At 38.3% G+C, this 23,163-nt stretch overlaps 1 protein-coding gene across 1 annotated transcript in view; it reads right to left on the bottom strand.

Annotated features, from left to right (window-relative positions):
* Positions 1 to 23,163, bottom strand: part of LOC127577365 (BTB/POZ domain-containing protein KCTD19-like) — a 54,573-nt gene that overhangs the window by 15,360 nt on the left and 16,050 nt on the right. Inside the window, exons 5-11 of the mRNA XM_052028513.1 lie at positions 20,173 to 20,304; positions 18,736 to 18,958; positions 13,062 to 13,231; positions 12,152 to 12,255; positions 8,443 to 8,585; positions 6,414 to 6,497; positions 4,981 to 5,125 (exon numbers count right to left, since the gene is read on the bottom strand). Coding sequence (XP_051884473.1) covers positions 4,981 to 5,125; positions 6,414 to 6,497; positions 8,443 to 8,585; positions 12,152 to 12,255; positions 13,062 to 13,231; positions 18,736 to 18,958; positions 20,173 to 20,304 — 1,001 coding nt within the window. The remainder of the gene's footprint in view (positions 1 to 4,980; positions 5,126 to 6,413; positions 6,498 to 8,442; positions 8,586 to 12,151; positions 12,256 to 13,061; positions 13,232 to 18,735; positions 18,959 to 20,172; positions 20,305 to 23,163) is intronic.

The following is a 23,163-nucleotide window of genomic DNA, read 5'->3' as shown; positions in this document are numbered from 1 at the left end:
AGGATACACATCCTATCAAAAAGGACAGGCAGGTGGGCAGAGGGGGTGGGGTGGTTCTGTTGGTGAAAAGTGAAATCAAATCCTGAGCAAGAAGTGACGTAGGATCAGAAGGTGTAGAATCCTTGTGGGTAGACTTAAGAAATTGCAAGGGTAAAAAGACCCTGATGGGAGTTATATACAGGCCTCTGAATAATAGCCAGGATGTGGGGTACAAATTACAACAGGAAATAGAAAGGGTATGTAAAAGGGGCAATGTTATGGTGGTCATGGGGGATTTCAATATGCAGGTAGATTTGGAAAATCAGGTTGGTATTGGATTCCAAGAGAAGGAATTTGTAGAAAGCCTGTGAGATGGCTCTTTAGAGCAGCTTGTGGTTGAGACCACTAGGGAAAAGGCAATTCTGGATTTAGTGTTGTGCAATGAACCAGATTTGATTAGGGTGCTTAAGGTAAAGGAACTCTTAGGAGGCAGTGATCATAATATGATAGAATTCACCCTGTAGTTTCAGAGGGAGAAGCTAAAATCGGATGTATTGGTATTACAGTTGAGCAAAGATAACTCCAGAGGCATGAGAGAGGAGCTAGCCAAAGTTGATTGGAAGGGGAACCTAGAAGGGATGACGGTAGAGCAGCAATGGCAGGAGTTTCTGGGAGTAATTCGGAAGACACAGGATCAGTTCATTCCAAAGCAGCAGCAGCATTCTAAAGGGAGGATGAGGCAACCTTGGCTGACAAGGGAAGTCAAAGACAGCATAAAAGCAAAAGAGAAACTAGAGGATTGGGAAGCTTTTAACAAAACAACAGAAGGCAACCAAAAAAGTAATAAGGGGAGCAAAGATGAAATATGAAGGTAAGCTAGCCAATAATATAAAAAGAGGATACCAGAAGTTTTTTTCAGATACATAAAGAGTAAAGGAGAGGCAAGAGCAGATATCGGACCGCTGGAAAATGATGCTGGAGAGGTAGTAATAGGGAACAAAGAAATGGTAGACGAACTGAATAAGTATTTTGCAGTCTTCACTGTGGAGGACATCAGCAACGTGCCAGAAATTTGAGAGAATCGGGGCAGAAGTGAGTGTAGTCACTTTTTCCTAAGGAGAAGGTGCTTGGGAAACTGAAAGGTCTGAAGGTAGATAAGTCACCTGGACCAGATGAACTATACCCCAGGATTTTGAAAGAGGTAGCTGAAGAGATTATGGAGGCACTAGTAGTGATCTTTCAAGAATCACTCAAGTCAGGAATGGTTCCAGAGGACTGGAAAATCGCAAATATCACTCCACTCTAAGAAGGGAGGGAAGCAGGCAAAAGACAGGAAATTATAGGGCAGTTAGCCTGACTTCAGTGGTTGGTAAGATGTTACAGTCTATTAAGGATAGACAAAGGAGAGTCAGTGGATGTTGTTTACTTGGATTTTCAGAAGCCTTTGACAAGGTGCCACACATGAGGCTGTCAAACAAAGTAGGCGCCCATGGTATTACAGCAAAGGTACTAACATGAATAGAAGATTGGCTGACTGGCAGAAAGCAAAAAGTGAGAATAAAGGGGACCTTTCTGGTTGGCTGCCAGTGACTAGTGGTGTTCCGCAGGGGTTGGTGTTGGGTCTGCTACTTTTCATATGTTAACGATCTGGATGGTGGAATTGATGGCTTTGTGGCCAAGTTTGCGGATGATACAAAGATAGGTGGAGGGGCAGGTAATGTTGAGGAAGCAGGGAATCTGCAGAAGGACTCAGACAGGTTGGGAGAATGGGCAAAGAAGTGGCCGATGGAATAAAGCGTAGGGAAGTGTACGGTCATGTACTTTGGTAGAAGCAAAAAAAGGCATAGACTATTTTCTAAATGGGAAGCGAATTGAGAAATTGGAGGTGCAAAGGGACTTGGGAGTCCTAGTGCAGGATTCCCTAAAGGTTAACTTGCAGGTTGAGTTGGTGGTAAGGAAGGCAAATGTAATGTTAGCATTCATTTCGAGAGAACTAGAATATAAAAGCAAGGACGTAATGCTGAGGCTTTATAAGGCATTGGTCAGACCACCTCTGAAGTATTGTGAGCAGTTTTGGGCCCCATATCTAAGGAAGGATGGTGCTGACATTGGATAGGCTCCGGAGGAGGTTTGCAAGAATGATTCCGGGAATGACAGGGTTAATGTATGAGGATCGTTTGATGGTTCTGGGCCTGTACTCACTGTAGTTTAGAAGGATGAGGGGGGATCTCATTGAAACCTACTGAATATTGAAAGGCCTGGATAGAGTGGATGTGGAGAGGATGTTTCCAGTAGTGGGTGAGTCTAGGACCAGAGGGCACAGCCTCCAAATAGAAGGACATCCCTTTAGAACAAGAATGAGGAGGAATTTCTTTAGCCGGAGGCTGGTGAACCTGTGGAATTCATTGCCACAGACAGCTGTGGAGGCCAAGTCATTGGGTATATCTAAAGCAGAGGTTGATAGGTTCTTGATCAGTAAGCATGTCAAAGGTTATAGGGAGAAGGCAGGAGAATGGGGGTGGGGGGAGGGCAGGGAGGAGAGGGAAAAATAAATCAGCCATGATCAAATGGAGGAGCAGACCTGAAGGGCCAAATGGCCTAATTCTGCTCCTGTGTCTTATGGTCTTATCACAGAATCAAGACCTTCAACTGATATCAAGAAATGGTTGAAAGTCAGAATGCAGCAAAGGTCATGAGACCACACAGCATTGTAGCACTGTAGTACTGAAGAACTGCAGTCTAGAACTAGCCACAATTCTAGTCAAGTTGTTCCATTTTGGTTACAATTCTGGCATCAACTGTCCAATGTGGAAAATTGCCTTGTTAAGTCCTGACCATTAAAAATAAGCACAGAAAACCAGTCTAGCACTGACTACAGTCAACCAGCAGCAAAGTGATGGAGGGCTTCATTGGCAGTGGTATCAGGCCATATTAACCACCAATAACTTACTCACTGATGCCTAACTTGGGTTTCACCAGTGCTCATCACCACATTGATCTAAACAAGGGCCAGAGCACTGAATTTAAGAGAATTGAAGTTTACTGCCGTTGACATTCAGGAAGCATTTGACTGAGTGTGGCATCAAGGAGCTGTGATGGAACTTAAAACAACGGACATCAAAGCTCACCAGTGACCAGAGTCATACAATACACAAGGGAAGGTGGTTGTGGTAGCTGGATGTCAGTCCTCCCAGCCCAGGTTATCACTGCAGTTTTACTAGACCCAGCCATCTCCTGCTGCCTCATCAATAATGTCAGGAGTGAGGATGATTGCACGATCTTAAATTCCATTTCTAATTCCTCAGAAATCGCTCTGCTGCAGCAAGACCTAGACCCCATTCAGGCATGGGCTGAATTGGCCAGCAACAATTGTGCAATGCAGATGTCAGATGACCATCTCCTCCAACACGAGTCAAACCTACCACTCTTGACACTGAATAGCACTACTATCACCAGGCCCAAAACCACGAGCATCTTGGGAGGCATAATTAACCAAGACCTTCACTGGAGCATCCATAAATACAGTGGCTGCAAAAACAAGTCAGTGGCTGGGTATCCTGCAGCAAGTGATGCAATTTCTGGCATCAAAGCCTTTTTAAAACCATTTACAAGGCAAAATTCAGCAGAACGGCAGAACAGTTTCCACATGACTGGATATGTGCACCTCAAACTTCACACCATCAAAAACAAAATGGCCCATTCGACGGGCATCTCAATCTCCACTTCCATTCACTTTGCCACTGTCCCAATGGCTACAGTATGTATCATCTGCAAAACACATTGAAGTTACTCAAGTAGGCGACTCCAAGTGCACTTGACAAAATCATGACATCCACCACCAAGCTGGAGAAAGGAGCATTTTCAAGGGAACACCAGCACTGCAGATTCCTCTCCAAGTTACAAACCATCTAAACTTGAAAATATATTCCTATTCCCTCCCCCCACCCCACCCCAATATCAGTTGAACCTATATACTGGAATTGCCCCATCTAACTACTCTGTGGCACTATCATCAGCAGATGGACTGCAATGTTTCAAGATTTCACACAACCTTCAAGATTAATCAGGGAATTGCAATGAATGTCTGCAATCCCACATTCTATAGAAATAGAAAAAAAAAGTGTCATATATAAAGTATGATTGCAATCAGTTGATAGAGTATGAAGTCGGGTGATGTGTTGTAATGAAATCAGTGGAAAAATATATTGGGAGCAATTTAAGTGTGTTTTTTTCCAGCAGGTTCTGGACTAAGTTTATATTTCATATCTAGTTGGGTGAGAACAAAGATACTCCTTGTATCAAATGTAGTTATGCCATTTGTGTTTCCAAACAAAAATACACAGTAAATTACTACTTTCTCATCAGCAGTTCAGTAAATTCAGAATTTCTTTCAATTTGCGGCACATATTATTTTGAAGTTTTATTTCTAGCATCTTAGACTTTATGCTAGGTCAGAATAATAAATATTCCCCAATAATATTTATGATTCATAGCAAATGTGGGTAATTATTTTTTTAAATCCCTGAATGGGCAGTACTAAATACTGGTACCAGCAGATGACACCATTCTTAAACTGAATCTATGAGAACTTTTGTATCTTTCCATTTCTAAACAGTAACCAGTAACTCAATTTAAAATCAATTCCGTCTAAAGATGCTATAATGAAATATTGCTTTTATTACAATTCACTAAGCTGTAAAAAAGAATGCTCAAGGATGAAGTTAACTTCTTCATTTAAACCTCAGTATATTCACTAAACTGATTACAATAAACTTGTGCCATTTTGGGTGACTATATTCTCCCCTCCCCTAAGTCATTTCACTTCAATGTTTCTTCCTTTAATGCAATTGAAGATAAACGATTAACACATTTGCAACAAAAAAAAATGATAATGAAACTTTTACACAGTTAGGTCTTCTGAAACACAGAAAATAAATGTTATTTGAGCTACTATATTTCCTTTGCCAAATATAGGGATTTAAACAATTGGATAAGTGATACCTTTTGCATAACATGATTTAACACAGTTTCCTTTTCCGCTAAGCTTCCATGCAGCTCCACAGATGAAATTGACTTTGACATTTCTGTAGAAACATCAACTGCTTCTGCTGTAACTGTCTCTACTTCATTCTCCGCGTACCAAATTCTATAAATAAAAATGTAACATCATTTTAGCAATAAAGTGAAATTCAAAAGGAAGCAAACACAATGCAACAGTTTTCCATTACTGTTTTGCAGCAAGACACCAAAATAAACTGAAAACTTCTCGCAGCTCTTTTTTGGTAATACGATATCCTACAGGCATCTGTTACAACATTTCTTGTATGTAGCTACCTTTAACGCAGGTAATAAATCTTACTGATGGAAGAGTACTAAGCATCTTGATCTGAAAAGGCATTGACATTAACTCAGAGTATAAATCCCTATTGTTATTGGGTTGGACATATATGACATGAAAACTGAAGTTCTCAGACACACTGAAATAAAAACGGAAATGCATTTCAAGTCAAAGATTCTTTGTCAGAACTGGGAAAGAGATAAAAAATGTAGTTTTAAGTCACTGAGCTGGCGGCATGGGACAAAGCAAATGTCTATGATAGGGTGAGGCCAATGTTACCATGGGAATGAGTTGAAGGGTCCAGCCAGTCAAATGGGGCCAGTTCGAGGGTGATAACATACTGTGTTGCTCTCAGCAGGCCCATGACACATGTCCAGCAGGTCAGGCTGTACCAATGGGGAAAGAATAATTAACCCAATATCACAGGTGGATGGCTGACAACAGAAATGACCAGTAATGATACAGACAGAAAATGCCAGTTACCTAAAGTTGGAGAATTCAATAAATCCACAAGTTTTTCTAGTACTTTTTGTTTTTATTTCAGATTTCCAGCACCTGCAGTTTTATTGATCCTCAGATTCACTTTTCACATTCTATCATTTCACAAGATACCTAAATGTCTTAAAATAAAACTATTACAAAATTCAGAGTCGTTGTTTCCGCCCGCTATTTGGAGAGCTTACACTAACCACAAGAAAATAGGTACCGATTGGCAAGAACAAAGCTGAGGCCCTCCAAGTCCAAAAGTCCTAGTGGAACTAACGAACTTGGCTAACATTAACATCTTGGATGCTGTGGACGAGTTGAGCCAACGGGCCTGTTTCCACGCCATATAACTCTATTACTCCAAGTCTAATTTTCCTTTCTGTTATGTGGTAACTTCCATTAGTACTGTCCCAGAAACATTTTATGCCATGTTAATCTTCTGTCAATACTAAGAGCCAGAATGAATGCCCGTGAATTGATTACAAAAAAGCTGTGAAATATGCTTATCAATGGAGAATTTATATTGAATTATTACTGATTTTCAGAGTAATGTTATATTATTTTACAATAATCTTAACAAAATGAATAAAATTCTTTTCACTATGTGTACCTGTATTGTTCACAATTTTGCAAGGCTTCAGTAAGTGCAGGAATCTTACAATCTTCTATTTCTTGACAAAGTAAAGGCCATTCTCTGCAATGTTTAAGAGGATGCAAACAAACAGCAAAAGCATTACAATGAATATAAGCTACTGATACATTTTGCAATGAGTGGCATATATAGATTTGATTTAATATAAAGTCGTGCCAACCCACTTTGACTTTGCAAGATGATGAAGGAACCTGGTTGGGTTCCCAAACTCTCCTGTCCTTCAATTTCCTGCATCTTAGTTATTTGATGCTGGAAATAAAGTGGAGGCTAATAACTGATGTAGATTCTTTTCTGAAAGAAGCAAACACCTTTCCTAGAAAAATTAAATGAATAAATGCAGCCAGCATTAGGATATAATAAAAAAAAATGCAGTTCTACACATAACCCATACACTTTTTCTGGGAAATTACCTGGAAACAGATGAACACAAGGCAGGCACATATGTGCAGAGCCACAGAGCAATTCTGTGATTCTCACATAATACCCATATCATTACATAACACACTAAATGCAAACTCCAGCTTCGTTCTGCTGACAAGGCATTGAGGTACAAAGTTAAGGTTTATGTTAGCACTTTGCAGATTGTTTGACCAATGTGACAGAGTTTTGGGCTGATTGCTTGATTCATGCAAAATGCATGTACCTCTCCCACTGGGTGACTATTTATACCTAGCTTGGGGATCTGCTTCAGTCATGAAAAGTTTCCTTGGACTGCTCCCACAACCTAGACCTGGGAGGTTGTGCTGAGTGTTTACCATCCCTTACTGCACCAGGAGCAAAGGTGCACATAGGTGGATTCCCAGCATCTCTCTTAACGTGCACTTCTGTTTTGATATTGTTTTTGTTTTCTCCATTTTTCTCTTTTGTTCCCCCCCCCCCCCCAATTTTGGAAGTCCTTTTATTACCCCAAGTAACATTTTGACTGCAAATGCGCCCTCTAGCACATTGATCCTACGCAAGTATCCGTCAGAGAGTGTTAGCTAATTTACATAATCCAAGGAACCAACTTTCCCATACTACAGTAAAACTCCGTTAATGTGATTTTGGTATCGCCGGACTGGCAAATTTTCGGGACAATGAGACATTATTATTAACACCCCAGCACTCTTTTAATGCATTTTGATGTTGTTACAGGTAGTACGATATATTTTCCAATGAATATGCTGAGCTCAAAGGAAGCACGGGAAATGGGGCCATGCTGAGTTTATAGGGAGCATGGGAAACACAATTAGGTGAGGCAGCTGCTAAACCATAAGGTTTTCCAAAAAATCTGATGTCAGATTTTTGATATTGTTTTGCCATACCTCTCCCTGTCCTCTTGGTTCCCAGGTCAAAGGGATGACAGGGATTACATCCAGAAAAAGTGAAAGTAAGGATGAAGTGACCCTTTAAGGAGTTTCATTGAATAAGAAAAAGATTCTGCTATAATCTGCACATCAGAACTGTTGAACACCTGTCAGCAAAAATGCACTGCCAAGTTTAATTTGCAAGCTTGCACAGTATTTAGAAACAAACAATCTGCTGGAGGAACTCAGCAGGACCCAATGCAGGCTTTTGACCCTAAATGTCGACAATTCCTTTCCCCCCACAGATGCTACTCAACCTGTCGAGTTCCTCCAGCTGGTTGTTTGTTGCTCCAAATTCCAACATCTACTGTCTCGTGTGTCTACAGTGTTAAACATCTTTGCACTACCACAGAATGTGTCACCTAAAGCACTCCATCTGTTGACAATTTTTCATTTTGACCACTTTCCTCGAAGTGATAACAGTAATTGCCAAATCAGCACAGCTTTGCACTTTGGGAGTAAGAACTGAGATTTCCCGAACTTACTGCCAACAAATGGACAAAATTTTCACCCTATTAAACTAGTTAGATTTAAACCTTGGTCTTGACTTGATATGTAATTGTTTAAACGTTGGAAAATCTGTAGCATTACACCGAATTGCTTGACATTCAGATGGCAAAAATATTAAGTATTATACTCACTTGAATCCTGATGGAATATACAGTTTGTCAAATCTCAGGAAGTTGATAATATGCCTAAACATCTGACCATCTCCAATGATGAAAAGTGTCTTGCCATATGCAATCCATTGTGCTTTGTTGCGATTATACAGCAGTTCTGGATACTAACACACAAGAATCTCATCAGATATACTACATTGCTTATTTAGTCATGGGCACTCAAGAAGCTATAATTCTTGCCGAAGATTTGTAAGAAATTTAAAATATGTTATCTCTTTAGCATTAATTTGTTAAGTTTTTTTCATATCATACATATACAAATTTGGCAAAAGTATTCCCCCAGAAGAAAGTCACATCACCAGACTTTATGACAGCAAATCACTAACCCTTTGAACAGAAACTTCTATAGAGTTGTATCATTTTACAACATGGAATATTCCAAAAGCCTTGTGCTTCATACGCCGCTCAAGCCTCCTCCTATTTTATTAATTCCATCTCCCCCTTCAGCATATTCCTTTCTTCTCATGTACTGATCCAGCATCCCTTAAATGTATCAATGACATCTGCCCTAACCACTCCATGTGGGAGAGAGTTCGTGACTTCTTGAGAAAGGAAATGGTGAGAAGTGTATTCACAACTTCCAATCCCAGCACAATTCCTCAGGACCCAAACATTCATAAAGTTGCCTTTTTAAGTATTACAAAGAATACAGACGTAATTCTAGATATATTCCAGATTAATTTATCAAAATGTAACAGTAATAAAACATGACATTGGGCAATGTGCTACTGGGCTATTCAATTCCTAGTCAATGCTGAATAAGACAATTCAATAACTGTAGCTCTAATGAGATCCAGCATCTTGTCATCAGGAACCAACCCCAGTATTGTCTATGGTGATCAATGTTTCATGGTCTGTCATGTGCATTTATGGGGATATTGATGAAAACAAAATGGGTCTCATCTACAATGCCCCACTATTGTCAAATATATTGGCAGCACACGTTTTTGGGTTTGTATGTGAAGAAAGGTTATATTTAGATAAAGGCTACCAGGTCTGGATGGACACATTCTGGCAGTCCCATCACAACATAAATGGGTGAAATTGGTTTTCAGCAATGACAGAAAACATGAAATAGCAAATTAGCAATTTGTTCTGTGCCCTTCATAATTTTCATTTACATTGAAGTCAATGGGAAAGAAAAGTTGGGCAGAGACTATCATATTGCTATTTCCCACTTTACAACAAAATATGTAGCATCTTGCAAGAAAAAGTCCAACTGCTCAAACCAGTCCACTGTTGACAGTGATGTTCAATTCAAGCTCTCTCCCATCCTCCTTCAAGAGCATAATCCTCAGTTGACTTTTCTCCCATTAGCTTATCTAGATGCCCAAATAACATTTTGTAACCATATGCTTTGCCCCAACTATTGCCTGAGGGCAGCTGGTACCACAATTCCACTATTACTAAAAAGATTAATGGCTTTAAGCAATGAACTGCACTAAAACCTATTATGGAGCAAGAAGTCTGCCTTGCAGTGGAAGATTAGGAACAGTGTGTTCTTGGCCTTTCAAACAGCAGCTGGATAAGAGAGACCTGAGGATTTCTTGAAATTAATAGGAAGCTGATAAAAAGATAATCCTGATATCATTCATTGTTCCTCCTCCCTATGACTTTGTCTCATGCTTAGTAGGAACTTCAAAATTAATATTTATTTGATGCCAATTATGAATAATATAGCTAGGTTAATGGTGCTATTAGAATGAAATACCAAAGGCTTTGTTCCCATGGAACCATAGCTGACTATAAGTAACATGCACAGATAATACAAAAAGGGTTGGAGATAAAATAGGCCTGGACAAACAGGGATTTGTATTTGGTAGCGTTGAAATTTTTTGCAGAATTTCTGCATAGCCACGGTTTGATGTTAAAGCTTTTGGAAACTCAGGAAACTGGCTTAAAGACAGGAAGCAAAAAGCAATGGAAAAGTTATTTTTCAGATTGGAGATGTTGCTCCCCAGATATCAGTGCTGGGATGATTGCTTATTTCAATATATTTTAATTACTTAGACATCAGTGTGTAAACTATTCAAATTTGAAAAATGACACAAAGTTTGGAATGATGATAAACAGTAATTGTCTACAAGATGACAAAATGGTAAACAAATGATAGATGAAAATTAAACAGGAAAGTAGGGCAGAAAGAAGTGATAGACAACGTAGACTACATGGCAGAGATCTGAAGGACAGGAACCCAGAGGAAGCTAGGTAAACACATGCATTAATCCCTGAGTGGAAGGGCCTGCTGAGAGTTGTTAGCAAGAATTCATCCTGTGATCCTGGAATTCATCATAGAGGCATAGAATACAAAAGAAGCCAAAAAAAATAGTGAACTGTACAAAATACCAATTAGGCCACAAGTGAAACTTTACATCTGATTCTTGTCAGGGAGAAGATTATGGTCCTACACAAGGTGCACACAAGACTAGATTTGTTCTAGGGATGTTAGTTCCAAGACTAGAATGAAGGAGCTGGACAGTTCTCCAGGAAGCAAAGTAGACAGATTTGACAGAGGACCGTCAAGGGTTTATACAGTGCAAGTAGATGAAAGATAGCCCCGTTGCTTTGGTTCCAGAAACAGAGTACAGAGTACAATCTTCAGCAAATGATACAAGGGAGAAGTTTTTCTACTCATAGTAGTTAGGAGTTGAAACTCAATGATTTTATTTTCACTATCATTACAAGAAATTAGAGGTTTGAAAGGAAATTGGATAAACACTCAAGACAGAATGATTTACAGGGCTATGGGCAAAGAGTGGGTGAATGGGCCTGACAGGACTGCTTCATTTGGAAACAGCACAGACTCAATGAACTGCATGTATTCTTCCTGTGCCATAACAATTCTATAAAGATGTTAGGTGGTTTACAAGTAAAATATTTTTATGATTTAAAAATTGATTCTTGAATTGGTTCCACTCAGAACAAGGTAATAACACGGAAGCAGAAAAAATATAAATTTGTAGTAAAAATGTCAAATAGGTTTGAAGTGCACCATTTATTTATAAAGGGGAGATAGTTTGAATGAGAATGACTTTCCTAGACCATGCTCTTTAAGAAAAACTTGTGTGGTTGACCCATGTCAAAAAAATACATAATAAAATTCATTCAGAATGTTTAGTTGTTAGACAAAAAAATGACCATAAAATAATTTGGTTGAGAATTTGAAACTCAAGGGTGAACCCAAGGTTCTACCTCTGTCCTGATTTTGTATCTGGTAAATTCTCCCACCTTTTGTCCCACTGAATGTGGAAATTACCAGATACAAAGTCAGGATGGAGGTAGAACCTTAGGTTGTGCTATTACCCTCTTTAAATGGTTGGTAAATTACCAGGTCCATCTAATGCATACTTATATGGGACAGAGACACAGTGGATTTGCACTCTGTCCTAAATTGTAGCACAGGTTCTTGCCTTTTTCAGATTATATCAAAATGAATCAGTCAATTTTGGAACTACCACTCATGAGAACAATAACCAGCTTGGATAGTTTTGTAACACTGTGCATTGTTTTCTGTTTCATCAATTGTAATAGTAATAATGTCAGTAAATTATCTCAAAAAAACATTAAAATGACTGTTACATATAGTATTTAACAATTTTCATAGGGTTAGCATGTGTGCTGATGAATAAATGATCTACAAGACAAATGGTAGAAAAATAATCGAGCTTACCTTCAGGAAGGTATTCAGGTAAGTGGCATACCAATAATTTCCCACATAAACTTTTACAATCTGATGAAGAGTATGGCTGTCTACATCAGCAGTCCAACTCTCATCTGAAATGTTTTAAAAATAATTGATCAAATTAAAGTCATGAATTACTGTAGTTAGAAAACGATACATGCAAATAAAAATCTAAAAGTCATGGTTTTATTAAAAATACATAAAATCATAACATCACAGCAAGCAGCCATTTAGCCCATGTATTATCTTTCCCTTCACAACAATCTAGTCAGCTCCATTCCCCACGTTTTCCCCCTGAAGTCTGCAAATTAATTTCCCTCAACTGCCTATCCAGTTCCATTTTGAAAGCCCCGATTGGCTTTTTTCACCACCTTCACAGCAATTTCCAGATCAGAATCATTCAGTGTAAAAAGTATTTTTCCTCACATCCCTCCCCGCATCATTATCAACCACTTTGAATGTGTGTGCTCAAGTCTTTCAACCATCCACTTATAGGAACAGCTTTTTCTAATTACTCTATCTAAAGCCATCCTATTCATATACAGGAATGTCAAATCTCTTCTTGCCCTTCTTTGATCAAGGGAAAGCTTTCTCATTCAAGCCTTGTAGCCGAAATTCCACATCCCTTGAACTATTCTTGCAAATACATTTTCTGCACTCTTTCTAAAGCTTTGACATTTCTCTCAACGTGCAGTGATCCAAATTGGCCACAATATTCCAACTGTGGCATAACTAGTGTTTTGTAAAAGTTAAATATAACTTCTGCTTTGTAATGTCTGCTTGTTTCTGAAACCCATCTGCTTTACTAACAGCTCTTGCAACATAGCCTACCACATTCAAATTCATTGTACTTTATCTTATTTTGAAAGCCTTGCGTTTTATTTTGAAGAACACTTACTTATCTTAAACCTTGATTCAAGTGTCTCCCTTTTTCTTTTCTGTAGATAAAGTCGCATGGCATCCTTTACTGGCTGGTACAGGCTGTCATGTCGGTCCAGAAAAACACAAACTGCACACATTTGAGACACATCTTCAGTCAAAGGTAAACGACATGTCCCCAACCAGCTTCTAGAGACACAAGTAATGTCAATCTTTTGCAGTTAGGGTACAAACTAAAAGCAGGAATGAAAGAAAACAGCCACAATTTATGAACACAACACATTAATTTGGAACTAACTATGAATGAATCATCATCATTAGCTTTGACTTTTCATCGGTCTTATCACATTGTCACAGAGTATTGCCACATACTGTAAAGTCAAGCTCTCTATTTTCTGGAAACTTACTACCTATCAAAAGATTACAGGGACATGAGATTATGAACCTTCCACTTCCTAATAAGGTGACTTTGTAGTAGGAACAAGAAAAGAACCCAATCACAAACATTCATAATATGTAATTTCTTATTAGGAACTCAATCAGAAAAGATGAAATATATGTTTTAATAATTTCTTATCATTTGTAATTTCAGAGTGAACACCTGGAAATGTGAACCCAATGTAGTTGATGGCCTATACAAGCTTATTCCACATTTCATTCTCATAAGGATGCATTTGCAAATGGTAATTGTGGACAAAATGCCTGTTTCCTGCCACCTTAGTGAAACCAGCTGTGAATGATACAGCTTGTGCCACGCAGCCTATTTTAACTAAGCCACATTCCTTAAAGGGATGCTGAAGCTGACACATGAAAAGAACACTGATTTTTTTTTTAAATGATGGAGACTGTTGGACTCACTCCATCTTAAACCTGCAAACCTGTTTCACCCATCTCTTTTGAACCTTCTGCCACACACTCCTCAGCATCAGAACTGGTGACTGTTAACCTAGGATCAATCCATACCTCAAGTACTGTTCACAACTGCATGAGTTTCCACAAACTGCTCCAGTTTACTCAGACTTCACTAAAATGCACTTGCAGTCATAACAGGCTACTGTAAATTACATCTTGGTGTAGTGTTACGGACTCAGTGAAAGTCCCTTTTAGAGAGTGTGTGTGTATGTGTGTGTGGGGCGTGCTTACGTCAATAGAAGATAAAGGACGTAATGACGTTGTTGAAGAGGTTAGAAGAAGAAAGAGAGAGAGAGAGAAGGGAGAGAGACACCAGCCTGCTTGTTTTCTCTATCGATGGATGAGAAACAATAACTGTGTTTGCCATAGAAATCCATGTATGGAAGTTGGAAGTAATCCGATGGAGTTCACTTTGTTGCTGACCTGTAGAAGGAAACAGGTATTTGTGTGTGGACGACCACGGTTCGGATGCTTTTCGGGGTGAGGAAGTCACTACCGAGTAAACACTGGAGTGTCGTTTGGGGTCCATCGTGGAACATTTGGATTTCGTATGTACTCTCTCTATGTTTTTCTACATCTACATCTTATCTTCAGACAACGGTGGTTGTTGAAGAAGCCCTTGCTCATGTTTCACCTTATGGCTTGCGGAACTGAACTTTAAGAACCATTCCGGAACTGGGAGTTTTGGACTTTGCCACCCACACACACACGACGAGTTTAGTTTTGGGGTTAACGTTCAAGGTTGAACATTTTTGAATTCTAACATACTAACATTTTTACTTTTATTTTACGTATTACCATAAGTAGTAATTAATAAAATAGTTTTTAACACTAAATCATGCTCAGTGTGTTTCTTTTGTTGCTGGTTCGTGACAGTAGGCAAGTGTAAAAAAACACAAAGGGCAGTTAATGGGCATGTAAATGAGAATAAATTGCAGGGCTACAGGGAAATAAAGAGGGGAAGTAGGATTTATGGGGTTTCTCTGCTGAGAGCTAGCATGGACCCAATAGACTGTATGACCTCCACTGTGATTATAAGTAAACTAAAGATCGTTGAGGTTCTACCTGCTGTTTTGACCTAATTACCTGTGTGCATCTCACACTGTGTGTTAGTTGCACATGAATGGTTCCATGTGGCAGGGGGAGCATTAAGTAAGTGTCACACAAGCATTGATGTCATCATTATGTACTCCTTGCATGCATGGTTTAACACAACTCCTCTATCAATTTTACAATTCCACATTTGTCATTGATATAACAAGCAAATGGGAATCCCTGGAAAAACAATAACCAATTGTCTGGAATCAAATGTTATTCCCCAGGTCGAAGTTTTGAATTTGTTTCAAATGTTTAAAAATTAAGTATCTTGAAACAATACTAAATCAACTTTCCAGACTGAACTGTTGATAGATAACTACAGTATTAGTAGAGATCGAGCAGGTAGCTAATTTGCAACCAGTTACCAGAAGAATGCTATGAGATCCTGTATTAGCTTTAAGGTGAATTATAATCCATTCAAATTACTTAGAAAGAACTTTGTACATAGTGCCTAAATTTGCAAATTGCACCAAACTGACAGCAGCAGCATACTATGGCAATCAATGTGGACTCATTAACGAAGGATGCTGACACGTTCTCAGTGAAACTGAAGTTATCATTTGGAAATACAAGATTTGCTGTGATAGAGGAAGGATTGATGTGGACTGTGTGTTTACGGAAATGTACTTTAAGAAACAGAGCAGCAAAAGGTTCATGGTTTTATTGAGCAGCAACAAACCAAGCATGAAAATAAATCAGAAAATTGGGATGCATGTTAACAGTATAACATTTATAATGCCAGGGAAGTGATTTTAAATTTATATTTGGGCCTGGCAAAATAAAAGGTGGTCTACTCTGTGCAGTTTTTAAATCTCCTTATTCCAAAAAAGATATTCTGTTATTTAAGGCATACAGAAGGAAAGCACATCTGATCCTAGAATTTTGGACAATGTTGTATTATAACACAAGCAGAATGAGGATTATGTTACGAGTGTTCAAAATTATATACTGTATGATTTGTACAAATTTAATCCATAAATTGGCTGCAAAGGTTAAGTATATGACTTCATGGGTTATTTTACAAATTAATGATACCAAAAGGAAATGGGTAAAAGGGGAAAAAAAGGCATTCTACAGTGTGTAGAACAAAAAAACCTACAAGAATTAAATAGATTTAGACCAAATGCAATTCAGAATTACTGGAAATACACCAGCGAATACTATGGCTAGTGGACACAAGGTTCTCTCTTGCCTGGAAGTATTACAGCTAATATGTAACTAATTGTAAAAATGCTTTTTAATTCCAAAATAGCTTTTGACAGTGACATAGCAGTTAAGTTACCAGGCTTGTATTCTGGCAGCCTAGACTGGAGAAAAATTAAAGTCCCACCCTGGCAGCTTTGAAATTTAAATCCAGTTAATAACCTTAAATTAAGAAACTATTAGTAACAATGAATAAGATGAATCTCTTCAATAATGTCCTTCAGGGAGGAAATCATTACCCAGCTTGCCCCCAAGTGATTGTAGCTCATGCGAGCAAGGAATTTCATTGTACCCTGATGTATATGACAATAAACTAATCTGACCCTCCAATGTAGTTATTTTAAATTCATAAAATTGCCCTGTTCACAAAAAGCAGATCAAATTCAATCTAACCAGCTGCTGCCCAATGGGTTTACTCTCAATCACAAGCAAAATAGTGATTTGGGTTTAGCCAGAACCACACAGCTCCATACCTCATTACAGCTTGGTCCATAAAAAAAAAATGGACCAAGGAGCTGAATTCCAGAAACAAGGCAAAAGTGACTGCCGTTGGCATTAAGGCAGTATTTGACCATGTGAGGCATCATACTGCCTTAGTAAATGTGAAGCCAATGGCAAGGGGAAACATTCCAATGGTTGCAGTCATACCACATACAAAGGAAGATAAGTGTGGTTGTTGGACGTCAATCATCCCAGCCTTATGACACCACTAAAGTAGTTTCTTAGTTGTCCCAGGCTCAACTATCTTTAGCTACTTCATCAATGACATTCCTTCTGACATTGGGTCAGAACTGAGAATGTTCACTGATGATTGCACAACATTCAAACTCAAAGAAAGTAGTCCACACCTGAATGCAGCAATATGTAAACAACATTTAGGGATGAGCTGGTAAGTGGCTAGTAACATTCATGCCACAAATGTACCACAGTGACCATTTCAAAGAAAGAAGAATCTAACCACCCATCCATAACCCTCAACAGCATCACAATCACTGAGTCACTCACCATTGAAATCCTGACTATAGCTGACAAAAAAATTCAACTGAACAAGCTACACAAATTCTGAGGCTACAAGAACAGGTCAGAAGTTGTGTGACTCATCTTTTGACACACAAAGCCTAAGCATTATCTACAAGGCACAAGTCAGTAGTGTAATGGAATACTGGTCACTTGTCTGGAGTTCCAATTGCACTCAATGAGCTCACCACCACCCAGGAAAAGCAAATTGCTTGATGGTACTCCATCCACAACACTCCATCACTGGTCCACAGTGGCTGCAAGTGTGTACCATCTACAGAATGCATTTGCCCAGGTTATTCAACAGCACCTCCCAAACCCATTATCACCATCACCACAAGGGATAAAGCCTTCAGATTCATGGAAACACCACTATCTCCATGTTTCCCTCCAAGTCTCACATCATCCTGATGTGAAAATATATCCTTCTTTTGTCGCTGATTCCAACTCTTAGAACTCCCCCCTCAATAGCATTGTAGAGGCACCTTTATCAGTAAAACTGCAGCAGCTCAAGAAAAGAGCTAACATTTGCTTGTGAACTATTACAAATGGGCTACAAATGCTGGCCTCGCTAGTGACACCAAGAACCCAAAAAAATGATTAACAAAAAAAACTCCAAAAATTTCTCCATCCTCAGCGATGCAGAGCCCAGCATGAGAATGCTAAAACATAAAGGTGAAGCATTCGCAACAAAATTCAATCAGAAGTGCTGAATGGACGATCCATCTCAGCCTCCTGGCGCCGGAAGCATGGCGACACTTGCGGGCTGCCCCCAGAACACTACGCAAAAAGATGTATTTCACTGTGTGTTTCGATGTACATGTGACTAATAAAGATATCTTACCTTATCCTCCCGAGACCGTTGACAGTCTTCAGCCCACTTAATTCACTCCCAGCTGAGAGCACTGGATATAGCAAAGACCATGGGGACAAGACAACATCCTGGCTGAAGAACCAAAAACCTGTGGTCCAGAACCATCTGCACCACTAGCCAAGTTTTTCTAACATAGTCATAACACTTGCAGCTATTTAACAATGTAGAAAATTGCCTAGATGTGCCCATTTACAAATGGCAGTATTGAAGTTGTTCAAGATGGCTGTTCACTACTACCTCATGGGCAACTGAGGAGGCACCATAAATGAAGACCTTGCAAGCAACATTCAAAAAAATGAAAAACTAACAAAAATGTGGTAAATCATAGCTTTGAGAAAGTCAAAGACTTTTTATATTGTGTTCAGGGCTGTTCATAACTACATGCAGTGAAATATACAATTATTAATGTTAAATTTATAGGGTCACTATTATTTTATTTTCTATGACAAGTGTACATTCAATTACATTAATTGAAAAATAAAAGTCAATAATATCCAAAAATTGTGAAAATAAATTCAGACAAAATATATTTGTTCTCAGCCAACAGTTAGAGTCAAATCATAATTAATAGCGAATCAAATACAAGTACCTGACATGTTTAAAAAGAACTCCATTGCCAAAAATATATAGCTTCATCCCATCAAGGCTGCTTTCAATGCAAAGCTGTCCTAGTGCTGAGTCTGGGTATTTCACTAATAATTCCAGGACAAGGACATATAATGGTTTATTTGCCATAGCACATGCAGACTCACAACCCACATCAGAATGGTGTACAGAATTGCCAGGGATAGAGGCATCTTTGGGATTACCATCTATAATAAAGAGAGGTTCATGTTACTCAAAATTGCAAATGATAATAAAACATAACAGCAAGTTGTAAATCAATGCTATTAGGCTGCAAAATTGCCACTGTGGACCAGTGCTTTGGTTTCAAATCCATTTCAGTCAATTCAAAGTCTACCCAACACTTTTTTTTGCAAAAAGATTTGCATTGAATGATTTCCATAAAGCCACTGGAAACATTATACAATAACCTTTCTTGCATTATAACAGTGGATTATACTTTTGCACAGTAAAACACTGATAATTCAGTATCCAATTGTTCGGAAATACTGATTATTCTGTATCTGGCTCACTCGCTGGTACCCCAAATCCTCTACCTGCAAAACTGAGAGGTCGGCCAAGCTAAAATGTACAAGCTGCAACTGACTGGTTTCTGTTTCCCATGCTCCCTAAACGTATTATACTACATGTTAAAAAATGAAAGTGTGTTGAGGGTAATACAAGTAACATCCAGACTGGCAAATTGCCACACTGTCAAAACTAAAGTCCCAAGGATGCCAGATTATCAGAGTTTTACTGTACTTAGTTGCCTGCAAAAATCTTTGGGACATTCTAAAATTATGAAAGGCACTATATAAACAAAGGTCTTTCTTTCTCTTTCAACAAAAAATATTATCCTTTAATACTGCCAGTCTAAAAAGTATGAACATGTGTGGCCACAACTACCCAATATAAATGTTGAGTTTAGAAGAAGCAAAGCAAATAAAAGTCTAAAATACAATTATTTTAAAGAACCATAACCACATTAAGAGAATAATGTTACATTTTTGGTTTATTAGACTGACACCAGTGCTAAAGTTCATTCTTTTTACGATATGCTATTTCTTTCCACTCTTAACAATAGAACATTAAGTATATCAATTGGTTTACAACCTGGCTCAACCATGTCTGCTTTGTTTAAGTTTTCATGACATTTCTAAACTAATTCAAGAAAAACTGCACACACATAATCTTCCTGATAGGTAGTTACTGTTAAATGTTCAGCAATTGTCATAAACAAAAACTATAAATTTCATTTGAATATAAAAAGGCTACTGAAATCAACAATTTTTCCATCTATAAATAGGTATTGCCAAGTAATTCAATAGTTTTTGACAAATGTGGCTAAGATAACAAGTCATGTTTCTTTTCTGCAGCCAGGACATTTTACTTCAAAAGGTCCTTTGGGAACACATTGACTTACCCATGTCTCTCTTATATGACTTCACAGCTTTGATGAGTTCTGGAATTTGAAGCATCTCCATTTCAGTCAGAAGAACATCTACTTCTGAAAATTTGTCTGGTACAATAAGCTTGCCAGTCAGAAGGAAATTTGCTACAAAGTTAGAATTATCAGCAGTTTAAATGTTCAACATAATTCTCTACACCAAACTGGGAAAAAAGTGACATCCATCAGTGTAACAAACATGAAAAAGTTTATTTACAGGAACTACACAGACGTCATTCCTAACGTATGGATTATGGTCAGCCTGTAGATCATATCACAAAGGGAGAGTGTATGGACAAAGAAGTAAAGGGAACCAAGAATGAATTTCTAGAAATCTCTTGGTACATATGCAGGGGATAAGAATAGCTGTCAAATATCTGCTGATTGCCTTCAAACAAATAAGAGTGGAACCACACAAGATTAGTTGTAGAAAACTGGAGGGCAGGTGGGGTGTTCTCCAGCTCTATATGCTGCAAAAAGGTTGAAGAGAACCATATACCAATCAGAGAATTGTGTTTGTGGTTTTACTGAGATGGTGAAAGCACAAAGAAGTCATGGAATATCCATCTAATGATACGAGTTTACCAGGGATAGTGAGGCAAGATAGAGTGCAACACAAATAAAAATGAAAACCGCAGGGCCATTGGAAAGGGGCAGGGGAATGAAACTAACTCAAAAGCTCCTTGAAAGAATCAGTATAAGCACAATGAATAAGTGAACTCTGTTGCACAATTCTAGTTAGGAAACAGAAAACAGGCCAGGATACTTGGTTAGTGCCCTTATCTGAAGTACCTGGACAGAAAACATTACATTACAATACATACATTACATTACAAAACAATACATACCATTACAGAAAACAGTTTTTATACATTTCTCAGTTTCAGGAACATTTAAAAACTATTGAAATTGATGTAAATATATTTTAGAAATAAATATTACTTTTACATTTTTGAAGTTCATTGAAAAGAATTTTTTTTAAATCATTATTTAAAGAAATCATAACTTGCTTCCCCATTCCACAGGCCAAGAATCCCCATTCAATTGAAGTGGGTCTGCAATCTGCCAGCAGAATGGCCTGGAGTTCTGAAACAGAATCCCAGCCTGCAAATGCTATGCTCCTTTAACAAAACACAAAGGCCTGATATGCAATCTCCATCTTGGAAACAGCAGCATAAAACTTCGTATTTTGTTTACCATGACCCATTTGGACAATCTGCTTGTTCTGTAATGATGCATTATTGTATCCTGTAACATATTGATATGGGTGGCAAAATTAGAATTTATTCATTAAGCTACGAGTTTAGATTTGTGGGTTAAATCTAACATTTTGCTCTAAAGTCAAAAAAATTGACTAAGGTTATGGCTTATATTTTGGAATGTCAGAGTTATCTTAAGTAAAGTGAATCACACAAGGATACATAGCATGTGTCTCCTAAAAGGTGGAGGCAACTAATATTTTTCTTGAAGAACGACTTTCTTTCTAAAGAAGGAAACAATCACTTTCATTTTTTTAAAAAATCTTTTTCATAAATAACTGATTCAGTCAGTGTGGGGAAACCACCATGGATAATGGCCAGTTGATAATTGTGACAAAAGTTGACATTGCAAGACTGAAAGAGTGTAGCTTGTTTCTGGCTCTCCAGAAAAATTGCTCATGATATGCTGGGAATGGCAGCGTGAATATCGAGTACAGGTACCCTATTAATACTTGTGTGACTCTTAATTTTAGCAACAAAAATTAGATGACTGTGTTATGGACTAGGTTACTATTGGTGAATGTCCCTTTAAGATAATTCTTGTCAAGAAGCATTTGAGAAGCTGAAAGCCATTTTATGTTACCATCCTGTGCTCAAATCACCTGACTTTGAAAAGCCATTTTCATTAGCAGTAGATGCCAGTGATGAAGCTGTAGGAGCTGTGTTGTTGCAGAAGGGTGACCGTGATGATATTGACCATCCTGTAGCTTACTTTTCAAAGAAATTTAATGAGCATCAGAAGAATTATTCCACCATAGAGAAAGAATTACTGTCACTTGTTTTAGCCTTGCAGCATTTCAGTGTATATGCTTGCACCGCTCAGAAACCACTGACTGTATATACAGATCATAACCCATTGGTGTTTCTGAGCCAAGTGAAAAACAAGAACAGAAGGCTGTTAAACTGGAGTTTAGTTTTGCAAGAGTTTGATCTCATGATAACTCACATTAGAGGCAAAGGTAACATAATTGCTGATTGTCTTTCTCGATGTTAAATGGGAAACATGTATCTTTACTAATCTGATACTCTGTAATTGTGTAAAATGATAATTATTAACATTACTAACTGTATGCACGGTTGAACTTTTTTGGAAAAAAATTCTTTTTAGGTGGGAGGTGTTATGGACTAGGTTACTATTGGTGAATGTCCCTTTAAGATAAGAGCAAAATGGTGTGTGTGTGTGTGTGTGGGGGGGGGCGTGCTTACGTCAGCAGAAGATAAAGGATGGAATGACATGGTTGAAGGAGTCAGTCAGTCAGAAGAGAGAGAAGAGAGTGAGAGACACCAGCCTGCTAGTTTCTCTATCGATGGATGAGAAACAATAACTGTGTCTGTCACTACAATCCATGTATGGAAATTGGGAGTAATCCGGTGGAGTTCACTTTTGTCGTTAACCTGTAGAAGGAAACAGGTACTTATGTGGACAACCACAATTCGGATGCTTCTCGGGGTGAGGAAGTCACTACCGAGTAAACACTGAGGTGTCGTCTGGGTTCCATCGTGGAACATTTGGATTTCGTAATTACTCTCTATGTTCTCTCTACATCTATGTTTTATCTTCAGACAACGGTGGTCGTCGAAGAAGCCTTTGCTCATGTTTCACCTTATGGCTTGCTGAACTGAACTTTAATAACCATTCCTGGACTTAGAGTTTGGAACTTTGCCACACACACAAGTTTGGTTTTGGGGTTAATGTTTAAGGTTTAAC

This window comes from Pristis pectinata, chromosome 13 (assembly GCF_009764475.1).
Source record: "Pristis pectinata isolate sPriPec2 chromosome 13, sPriPec2.1.pri, whole genome shotgun sequence".
NCBI classification, from domain to species: Eukaryota; Metazoa; Chordata; class Chondrichthyes; order Rhinopristiformes; family Pristidae; genus Pristis; species Pristis pectinata.
This window is presented reverse-complemented; position numbering and strand designations above follow the sequence as displayed.